Source organism: Bison bison, unplaced genomic scaffold, assembly GCF_000754665.1.
Source record: "Bison bison bison isolate TAMUID 2011002044 unplaced genomic scaffold, Bison_UMD1.0 scf7180017864291, whole genome shotgun sequence".
Taxonomy (NCBI): domain Eukaryota; kingdom Metazoa; phylum Chordata; class Mammalia; order Artiodactyla; family Bovidae; genus Bison; species Bison bison.
Window position 1 is genome coordinate 2,327,142 of NW_011494863.1, and position 11,585 is coordinate 2,338,726.

The following is an 11,585-nucleotide window of genomic DNA, read 5'->3' on the forward strand; positions in this document are numbered from 1 at the left end:
GCATTTGAAATAAAGGTGCTGTCTGTTTTACTTACCTAAGACTGGTTTAAGGATTATACGTAAGTTTCAAAATGGGAGTGTCTAAGAACTTTCGATTCCTCTCAAAGATTTACCAGTGATCAAACTCATTACACTTACTAATGTATAAATTGACTGGAACTGAGTATTTGAATTAAGGAGTATTTGTGTATAAAATCATATAGTAAAAAAAGCACTGATTTCACTAAAATAAATATACTTACACAATATTTAGTTTTATAAAAGCAGATGTATGCTCAAATACTAGATTGGTCTCTTTAACAAACTGTCAGGCTCCTTTGTACTTAATGGGAAGGTTACATATATGTTAAAATGCTGAGCAATATAGTAAAATAAGTCTAGGATTTTTACTTTCTCTGTTTTCCAAAGATTAAATGTTTTTATCCACTAACAATAACCTAGTTAGTTACATCCATACTAGTCATGATACTAGTCATGCCAGTGTTTATAAATACAGTAGAATCACTGAAGATATTTTTGCCCTCCAAAATAAAAGCTGTATGCTTTATGGAAAATCTTTAATGAAGAAAGAAGAATAAAATGATGGCAACATTTAAAAGATGATGGAAATCTAGACAATATCAGATTTGAAGGGAAATTTTGAATAGTTTGTTCTTTCTAAAAAATAAAAAGACAAGATATATATTAATAGATTCAAGAGCTTACACTTTGAGGAATAGGTAGTTGGGTAATATGCAGTTTTCTCAGGCAACCTCCTGGGGCCGCTGTTGACCAAAGGGAAGATAAACGTTTTCAGTTCTGCAGGAGTGGCCGGCAGTGTTTTCTTTCTTGCTTTGTCCTGTACACATCGGAATGCAGACGCACCTTCTGCAAATCATACCCTCAAATCACAGAAGTCCAGGGTGCTGTGTTGATTATTTAAACATTCCAGAGACATCTTGAAGAGCAGCTTCCCAGGAAGTTCAAGAAATGCTTAGGAGCTTCAGAAAAGCTGAAACAATGAAAAGTCAGGTACTATTTCTCTTCCTGCTGTCATTGTTGCGCGGGGCAATCTCCCAGCAGATCCAGTACTCTATTCCAGAGGAGCTGGACAAGGGCTCATGGGTGGGGAACCTGGCCAAGGATCTAAGGCTCAGTGTCCAGGAGTGGCCAGCTCGAAAACTGAGGATTAGTGCAGAGGACTTTTTCAGTGTGAGAGCAGAGAATGGGGATTTGCTAGTGAGTGGCAGGATAGATCGAGAGAAGATTTGCGGGAGAAAATCTGAGTGTGCTGTAGAATTTGAAATGGTTGCTGACAATCCAATGACTATTTTCCATGTAAGTGTTGCAATTCAAGATATTAATGACAATGCACCACGTTTCATTGCAAAAAGCATTGACTTGGAAATCTCTGAGTTAGCCTTACCAGGGGTAAAATTCCCTCTGGATTCTGCACAAGATGCAGATGTAGATGGTAACTCACTGAAGAAATATTTCATCAGCCACAATGAGCACTTCTCTCTGTCAATGAAGGAAAGTCCTGATGGAAGTAAATACCCAGAGTTACTGCTGGAAAAACCTCTGGACAGAGAACAGCAGAATTCCCACCATTTAATCCTGACTGCCATGGATGGTGGGGACCCACCTCTAAGTGGCACTACCCTGATCAGGATACAGGTCACTGATGCCAATGATAATGCTCCAGTGTTCAGCCAGGACACTTACAGGGTTAGCCTCCAAGAAAATGTGCCCTGGGGAACCTCCGTGCTGCACGTGATGGCCACTGACCAGGACGAGGGCATTAATGCAGAAATCACCTATGCCTTCCTCAATGCCCCAGCAACTACCAGCCTCCTCTTCATTCTCAATCCAAATACTGGTGACATCACAACCAATGGTACATTGGACTTTGAAGAGACAAGTAGATACATGTTGGGTGTTGAAGCCAAGGATGGAGGAGTACACACGGCTCACTGTAATGTTCAGATTGAAATTGTTGATGAGAATGACAATGCCCCAGAGGTGACATTCATGTCCTTCTCTAACCAGATTCCTGAGGGCTCAGACCTGGGAACTGTAATAGCCCTCATTAAAGTTCAAGACCAGGATTCTGAGCAAAATGGTTTGGTAACATGCTATGTTCAGGAAGAAGTTCCCTTCAAATTAGAATCCACCTCTAAGAATTACTACAAACTAGTGATTGATGGTGCCCTAGACCGAGAGCAGAAGGCAGAGTACAATGTCACCATCGCAGCCACTGACAAAGGCAAGCCTGCCCTTTTCTCCAGTACAAGCGTCACCCTATATATCCGCGATGTCAACGACAACGCTCCGGTTTTCCACCAGGCCACGTATGTGGTCCACGTGGCAGAAAATAACCCGCCTGGCGCTTCCATCGCGCATGTCAGCGCCTCCGACCCTGACCTGGGGCCCAATGGCCACGTCTCCTACTCCATCGTGGCCAGCGACCTGGAGCCGCGCGCGCTGTCGTCCTACGTGTCCGTGAACCCGCAGAGCGGAGTGGTGTTCGCGCAGCGCGCCTTCGACCACGAGCAACTGCGTGCCTTCCAGCTGACACTGCAGGCCCGCGACCACGGCTCGCCAGCGCTCAGCTCCAACGTGAGCCTGCGCGTGCTGGTGGGCGACCGCAACGACAATGCGCCCAGGGTCCTGTACCCGGCGCTGGGGCCCGACGGCTCGGCGCTCTTCGACACGGTGCCCCGCGCCGCGCAGCCCGGCTACTTAGTCACCAAAGTGGTGGCGGTGGACGCCGATTCTGGACACAACGCCTGGCTGTCCTACCACGTGCTGCAGGCCAGCGAGCCCGGACTGTTCAGCGTGGGGCTGCGCACGGGCGAGGTGCGCACGGCGAGGGCCTTGGGCGACAGGGACGCGGCCCGCCAGCGCCTGCTGGTCGCTGTGCGCGATGGGGGACAGCCGCCCCTCTCGGCCACCGCCACGCTGCTCCTGGTTTTCGCCGACAGCCTGCAGGAGGCGCTGCCGGACCTCAGCGACCAGCCCGCGCCGTCTGACCCCCAAGCTGAGCTGCAGTTTTACCTGGTGGTGGCCTTGGCCTTGATCTCGGTGCTTTTCCTCCTCGCGGTGATTCTGGCGGTCGCCCTGCACCTGCGACGCTCCTCCAGCCCTGCTGCTTGGGGCTGCTTTAAGCCTGGTCTCTGTGTCAAGTCTGCACCTGGAGTTCTCCCCCACTACAGTGAGGGAACGTTGCCCTATTCCTACAATCTGTGCGTTGCCTCTCAATCAGCTAAGACGGAATTTAATTTTCACAATGTGACCCTGGAAACGGCTCCCCCTGGGGATCTCCTAGGTGAAGATCCCTCTATGGATATAGGTACCAGTAATGAAGATCCCCAAATCGCCTGTGATTCCTCTTTTTCCCATCACGTGAGTTTTTGCAGACTTAATTAGATTTTATTGCTGTATTTTATTTTCAATAGTGCATCATTAATTTTGGTCCTTGTTCACTGTTCTAGTGATGGTAGTGGGAGAGGAGGTATGTTGGATGGGTTGAGATTGGTTTCTTGATTGCTCAGTAGTCTTGATGGTTAATTATTACTGGTTGTTACTTCTCAATTTGCACTCTTGGCATTTCTATACATCAGCAAATCCTGCTAAAAACAGCTTTTTCTGTCACCGCCCTTAGTAATAGCACTGCCCTTACATAGTTGATGTGTAATGTGCCTTTTTTTTTTAAACGTACTAACATTTCTTTCTTCTTAAGTTAAAATTTTTGTTCATTTTCATCAAATACATTTTAGTTGTTTATCTTTTTCTGTGATGTATTAATATAACCTTCAATAATTAAGTCTCAGCACTTTTTTGCTTTATCATACATAGCAAAAACTGACAGGTTTCATATTTGAATCACTAACTTTGGGTCTTTTTTCCCATTTTGTAAACTGTCAAGAGTAATTTCCTTGACCATCCTTAAATAATTAGTTTTTGTACCCTATCTACTTTGTCACTGCTATAATGAGGAATGTAATGGACATTTTTTTGCATACAGAGACTTTTCCATAATTTTTTAACATAGACTTCTGATAAGTGAGTCAAATTTTTTTCAAAACATTATATTTTACCTCCCAACCCCCAGAAAGTTGTGGGTTTTTTGAGGACTGTGAAAAATACCGTCAACCTACTCTCCAAAGTCAGAGAATTTTAAAAGCTCTGAATAATTAATGGAGTTTTGAGTCTGGTCAAAATTTATGAGTAATTTCTAGAAACTAAATATTATGTGAGTAATAATTAAAGAACTGAGTACTTGCTGCTTTATCTCAAATTTTCTCAGATTAGTAAACTGCTCTAAGTATTCATTAATAAGAAAGCTATAAAACATGCAATGATAATTATTAAAATATTTCCTTTTTACCAATTATTTCTAAAATCAAAACTAAAGTTATAAGTAATAGTAAGATAATACCTTCTGGATGTGTCCTAATATGGAGAAGATCACTGAAACACCATATGCTCTTTATAGTGCTTCAGTTTAACTTTTCTTTTTACCTTTATTACTTCTTTTAACATCAGTTATTTATGCCTTGTTTTAGGTTTTGCAGCTTCATTAATGACTCGTTCGTTAAGCATTGAAAAATTATTCGAGTATATACTCAATGAAATATGCTATTCTAGAGTTTGAGGACTCACTGTGAACATGATCCTCACAGACATAACCTGTGGTCTCAAATCTTCTTATATAAAATCAATGAACAAATATCCTTCCCAAAGCTATTATCATATTTGTCAAGCCCATTTGCAAAGGGGTAAAACTAGCTCCTAAACAGTAGATATTTTCTAACAAGGGAATTAAAAACTTGCCCCAGATTTTAAAGGGTCAATCATGTGAGAAAACTTGTTTCTGTGTAGGTTGGGACTAGAACCCAGATCTCCAACTTCTTGGACACTGTCTTTTCAACTATTTATTCTTCTATTTTTCAAGTATAACCTTGCTTTTGGGGAGGGGTAAACATATCCTTTTTGCAATGCAAATTGAAATTGAGCTATGAGAATAATGCAACAAACTTAAAAGAGGTAGAAAAATTCTTCAAAAAAACTTGTCTCTGAAAAAACAAATTACTTTATCAGGCTTACTGTACAGGAAGCTTTGGATCAATTATAGATTTTCACTGCAAATTAAACAGCAGATGTTTGGTTTTGATTATTTTGGAGAAAATTGAACACGGAAAAGAAATGGTGTACAAGCGATCCTTTCTTTACCAAGAATAGATTGCAGTAACAGGTTAGGACTCTGAGTGTCGCTGTTCACCAATCGGGGGAAAAAAGAACCAGGAATTTAATCCGTACCACAAGATTTCTGCATCACAACGCACTGGCTTTGGAGTTTTAGAAAGCTTCTTCGAACAGGACCCCCGAGAGCTCCAACATCCAACGGTGAAAGTACCTTATCCTAGACCCCAAAGATCCTGGGAATCCCCAAGCCTCCACCAAGGGAACACCCAAGCGCGCAAGCTATTCCGCCGCGGGGCTGTCATGGCGTCTCCTCCTTTCTGCCCAAGATGCAACCGGCTAATCTGGATCTGTGTTCTCCTGGGGGCCCTGTGGAAAATCCGGGCCGAACAGATCCGCTACTCGGTGCCTGAGGAGATGGAAAAGGGCTCCTTCGTGGGCAACATCGCCAAGGACCTGGGGCTGGAACCCCAGGAGCTGGCGAAGCGCGGAGTCCGCATCGTCTCCAGAGGTAGGACGCAGCTCTTTGCTCTGAACCCGCGAAGCGGCAGCTTGGTCACCGCGGGCAGGATAGATCGGGAGGAGCTCTGTGACAGATCTCCCAAATGTGTAGTAAACCTAGAGATTCTCTTAGAAGACAAAGTGAAGATTTTTGGAGTTGAAGTGGAAATAATTGATGTTAATGATAATGCGCCCGACTTTGGGGCAGAGCAAAGGGAAATAAAAGTCGCTGAAAGTGAAAACCCTGGGACAAGGTTTCCTCTTCCTGAAGCTTTTGATCCGGATATAGGGATAAACTCCCTACAGGGTTACCAGCTCAGCTCGAATGTCCACTTCTCCCTAGACGTGCAAAGCGGAGCTGATGGGATTAAGTATCCTGAGCTGGTACTGGAGCACGCCCTGGACCGTGAGGAAGAGGCGGTTCACCACCTCATTTTGACCGCCTTTGACGGAGGCGACCCGGTTTACTCTGGCACTGCCAGGATTCTTGTAACACTTGTGGATACCAACGACAATGCCCCAGTATTCACTCAGCCCGAGTACCACATCAGTGTGCGGGAGAATGTGACGGTGGGCTCCAGGCTACTCACTGTAAAAGCCACTGATCCAGATGAAGGAGCCAATGGAGAAGTCACATATTCTTTCCGGAAAGTAAGAGATAAAATATCCCAGCTATTCCAGTTGAATTCTCTGACTGGGGACATAACGATATTGGGAGGTTTGGATTATGAGGACTCTGGATTCTATGATATAGATGTAGAAGCCCATGATGGACCTGGTCTCCGAGCCAGAAGTAAGGTACTGGTGACAATTCTGGATGTAAATGACAATGCTCCAGAAGTCACAGTTACATCTCTCACCAGCTCTATCCAAGAAACTTCTTCCCCAGGCACAGTAATTGCACTTTTCAATGTGCATGACAGTGATTCAGGAGAGAATGGCCTTGTCACGTGTTCCATTCTGGATAACCTGCCGTTCACACTTGAAAAGACCTATGGAAATTATTATCAGTTGTTGACACTCAGGGCTCTAGATAGGGAAGAGGTGTCAGAATATAACATCACTGTAACTGCCACTGACCATGGAACTCCGCCATTGTCTACAGAAACATACATCTCACTAAATGTGGCAGACGTCAATGACAATCCACCTGCCTTTCCTTATGCTTCCTACATGGCCTACATTCCAGAAAACAACCCCAGGGGAGCCTCCATCTTCTCTGTAACAGCCCAGGACCCTGATAGTAACCAGAATTCAAGGGTCACTTACTCTCTGGCTGAGGACACACTGCAGGGGTCGCCTCTCTCCACCTACGTCTCTATAAACAAGGACACTGGAGTCATGTATGCTTTGCAGTCCTTTGACTATGAGCAAGTTAGGGACCTGCAGCTACTGGTGACTGCTAGTGACAGCGGGGACCCACCCCTCAGCACCAACGTGTCTGTGAACATATTCGTGCTGGACCAGAACGACAACACACCTGAGATTCTGTACCCTGCCCTCCCCACGGATGGTTCCACGGGTGTGGAGTTGGCACCCCGCTCTGCAGAGCCTGGCTACCTGGTCACCAAGGTGGTGGCAGTGGACAGAGACTCGGGACAGAACGCCTGGCTGTCCTACCGCCTGCTCAAGGCCAGTGACCCAGGGCTCTTCGCCGTGGGGCTGCACACGGGCGAGGTGCGCACAGCGCGGGCCCTGCTGGACAGAGACGCGCTCAAGCAGAGCCTGGTGGTGGCAGTCCAGGACCACGGCCAGCCCCCTCTCTCGGCCACCGTCACGCTCACGGTGGCTGTGGCTGACAGCATCCCAGACATCCTGACTGACCTAGGCAGCCTGAAGCCCTCAGTGGACCCTGACGACTCAAGCCTCACACTCTACCTGGTGGTGGCGGTGGCCGCGGTCTCCTGTGTCTTCCTCGCCTTTGTCATTGTGCTACTGGCTCTCAGACTGCGGCACTGGCACACGTCGCGTCTGTTCCAGGCTTCAGGCAGCGGGTTGGCTGGCGTGCCGGCGTCTCAGTTTGTGGGCGTGGACGGGGTGCGGGCTTTCCTGCAGACCTATTCGCACGAGGTCTCGCTCACCGCGGACTCTCGGGGGAGTCACGTGATCTTCCCGCAGCCGAACTACGCGGACACGCTCATCAGTAGGGAGAGTTGTGAGAAAAGCGAGCCTCTCCTGATATCTCAAGATTTACTGGAAACAAAAGGAGAATCCAGTCTTAATCAGGTGAGTCAAATCTTGCCACACTGAAACGTAGGGAGAGAACTCCATAAATGTCTCCAATTATATTTCATATATATGTGTGTGTGTGTGTGTACATATATAGATCAATAAAACACTTTTTTTTGTATTCTGTTGCTTTAAAGTGGAAAGACAGATGATTCTTCAGTTATTATTTATCCTTTGTAACCTTCATTTGGTTACACTGTCAGTAGCAATTTCTTAATTTTATACTTGTAACATCTCACATCTTTAAAGCCATTATTCTTTAGGCATTACTGAAAGGATAGACTAGAATTGTAAAATAGGAAGCAATTGTGTAAATTCATATTAACACATTCTCTTGTATGAGGCTATTGTTTCATCTCTATTGAGTATTTTTAAATTTCCTCTTTACACCCTACTGTGTTTTGCTTGAAATTTGCTTCTCTTTCCTTTGAGACAGGTGTTTTCCATTATGATTAAACAATAACAACTTATAAATATTGGAGAATATGTTTAAATTTTGGATATAACTTTCACAGGGATAATTTCTCAATCAGATTGATACATTTCACATATTGTGATTTTACAGTTTGTGATGTGAAGTGACTATGTATGATTTCTTTGGTGCAGATGATTGTCAAAAATATTACCAATTTAATTCCACTCATATTTAATAGATTGCAGAAGTGATTTTCATAACTTCTAAATTACCTATTATGGTATCACTGTGAGACCCTTTTTGATTTCTAAGGAAAGCTTAATTGGACTATGCCTCAATTAAGCTTAAGAAGAAGAGTTTGAGTTTCTAAATGCCTTTGTCTTCATGGGAAATTGTGGTGCAATCCATAGAGTAAAAGAAGAATGTGTATGATACATGTAACTGGCATGGAGAGTGGAAAAAGAAAATACTGATAATAAATGTATATTGAGAAGCAAATCGTATGTGAGGAGAGATCATTTAAAATAGTGAAGCTTAAAAATATAATTTGGAAATATCACTTGTCCTGAGACTATGACAGACATATTTGGATTCTTGCATTTAAAATGCATTTCTAGAATCAGAGTGATACTTTTTTTTTCAGTGCCTAGGAGGTAGGTAGGTTATTTATAACTAGTATAACATGAAAAATACATTGTTGTTTGAGTAGACATCGGGTTTCTTTTATAAAATAATATTTCTGGTTAAATTGTTGCACAATTATATGATGGGCTAGTGCATAACTATAAGAAATTAAAAAATAGGAAACCTCTTTATGTACTACTGTCAGAAAATGTTATCTTCAAGACATAATGAGTGAAAGAAGCAAGATGTAGAACATGGAATATTGTTTACTTCATTTTGTGTCTCCCTATAAAGGGAGAACATTTATAAAATTCTACTGAATGATACAAAACACACTAATGGAATAATACACTAAAAACATAACACTGATTTCTCCTGAGAGAAATGTGTTGTTTAAAGAGAGGGAGAGCCAGGAAAACATGACATGTGTACCTTTTGAATCTGGAACTTTATGAATGTATGCCTATTTAAAAACAAATATTCCTTTTAAGTTTTTTTTTTTAAAAAAAGGAGAAAAAAATAGTTTTTTGCAACACCTTTAGAACACATTAGTGCAGTTTCTGGGAAAAACCTCTGGGCGTCGCTGTAGGTCAAAAGAAGGGAGAGAAGATAATCAGAGATGCATTTGGGAGCCTCTAAGAGGTTGACTTCCTGCTCAAACAGAGGAGGCCAGTACTGGCTTGGATACAAGAAACAAAAGCAGGAAAAAGTGACCCTACCCCGGATTTTGCCACCCCGGAGGGCTTATTTCTCCTCCCGACCAAGAAGCAGAGCAGCAGTGGAGGGAGACGGGATGAGGCTGAGCACTGAGACGAGCGGCCGGACGCGGTGGCGGCAGGTACTGTTACCGTTCCTGCTATCTTTATTCCGCGGGGCTCTCCCAAACCAAATTCGCTACTCAATTCCCGAGGAGCTGGCCAAAAACTCGGTTGTAGGAAATCTTGCTAAAGATCTAGGGCTCAGTGTCCCGGACTTGTCGGCCAGGAAGCTGCGGATTAGCGGGGAGAAGGAATATTTCGTTGTAAAACCTGAAAGCGGTGAATTACTTGTGAGTAACAGAATAGACCGAGAAGAGATTTGTGGGAGGAAGCCTCTGTGCGTTCTAGATTTCGATACTGTCGCCGAAAACCCACTTAATATTTTCCACGTAACAGTAATAGTAGAGGATATAAATGACAATACTCCGCTATTCAAACAGAGTAAGATTGATTTAAAAATTGGAGAATCCACTAAGCCAGGTAAAACATTTCCACTAGACCCGGCACTAGATTCGGATGCTGGTCCTAATTCACTGCAAAGATATTACCTTAATGGCAATGAGTACTTTGATCTCAGAGAGATACAGACTCCAGATGGACGTAAATATCCTGAGCTGATTCTGAAACATTCTCTGGACAGAGAAGAGCAGAATTTTCATCAACTGCTACTGACAGCTGTAGACGGTGGGGACCCACCCCAGAGTGGCACCACCCAGATCCAAATCCAAGTTACAGATGCCAATGATAACCCCCCGGTGTTCAGCCAGGACGTGTACAGAGTCAGCCTGCAAGAGGGTGTGCCACCTGGCTTCTTAGTACTTCGAGTGACAGCCACCGATCAGGACGAAGGAGTCAACGCGGAGATCACCTACTCCTTTCATAATGTGGATGAACAAGTGAAACAGTTTTTTAACTTAAATCAAAGAACAGGAGAAATCACGTCAAATGATGATTTTGATTTTGAAATTGCTAATAGTTACACTCTCCGTATAGAAGCGAAAGATCCTGGAGATCTAGCAGCCCACTGCAGTGTCCAAGTCGACATTCTTGATGAGAATGATTGTGCACCTGAAATGATTGTGACTTCAGTATTTACTCCCCTACCAGAGGATTCACCACCAGGAACACTGATCGCCTTGATAAAAACTAAAGATAGAGACTCTGGAGAAAATGGGGAAGTTTACTGCCAAATTTTGGGAAAGGCCGAGTTTATATTGAAATCTTACTTGAAGAACTATTACAAGCTAACAACAGACAAGACCTTGGACCGAGAGGAGATCTCAGAATACAATATCACAGTAATGGCCACCGACAGAGGTAATCCGCCCCTCTCTTCTAGTATAACCATCACCCTGCACATCGCAGATGTCAACGACAACACTCCGGTTTTCCACCAGGCCTCCTACGTGGTCCACGTGCCAGAAAACAACCCACCTGGAGCTTCCATCGCGCATGTCAGCGCCTCCGACCCTGACCTAGGGCCCAATAGCCACGTCTCCTACTCCATCGTGGCCAGCGACCTGGAGCCGCGCGCGCTGTCTTCCTACGTGTCCGTGAACCCGCAGAGTGGCGTGGTGTTCGCACAGCGCGCCTTCGACCACGAGCAGCTTCGCGCCTTCGAACTGACGCTGCAGGCCCGCGACCACGGCTCGCCAGCGCTCAGCTCCAACGTGAGCCTGCGCGTGCTGGTGGGCGACCGCAACGACAACGCGCCCAGGGTGCTGTACCCGGCGCTGGGGCCCGACGGCTCGGCGCTCTTCGACACGGTGCCCCGCGCCGCGCAGCCCGGCTACTTAGTCACCAAAGTGGTGGCGGTGGACGCCGATTCTGGACACAACGCCTGGCTGTCCTACCACGTGCTGCAGGCCAGCGAG

General features: G+C 44.9%; 3 protein-coding genes across 3 annotated transcripts in view; all 3 read left to right on the plus strand.

Moving 5' to 3' along the window:
• The first annotated feature begins 215 nt into the window (after nt 1-215).
• LOC104996234 (protocadherin gamma-B1-like) lies at nt 216-5,454 on the plus strand. The gene has a single exon (XM_010850388.1). It carries the CDS (start codon nt 970-972, stop codon nt 3,406-3,408), a length of 2,439 nt encoding a protein of 812 aa, XP_010848690.1. The 5' UTR covers nt 216-969; the 3' UTR covers nt 3,409-5,454.
• Nucleotides 5,455-5,487: 33 nt separating this feature from the next.
• LOC104996376 (protocadherin gamma-A4-like) lies at nt 5,488-7,935 on the plus strand. Its single transcript, XM_010850636.1, has one exon. It carries the CDS (start codon nt 5,488-5,490, stop codon nt 7,933-7,935), a length of 2,448 nt encoding a protein of 815 aa, XP_010848938.1.
• A 1,811-nt stretch (nt 7,936-9,746) lies between these two features.
• The window catches only part of PCDHGB2 (protocadherin gamma subfamily B, 2), a 3,896-nt gene continuing 2,057 nt past the window's right edge, over nt 9,747-11,585 (plus strand). The window contains exon 1 of the mRNA XM_010850637.1: nt 9,747-11,580. Coding sequence (XP_010848939.1) covers nt 9,747-11,580 — 1,834 coding nt within the window. The remainder of the gene's footprint in view (nt 11,581-11,585) is intronic.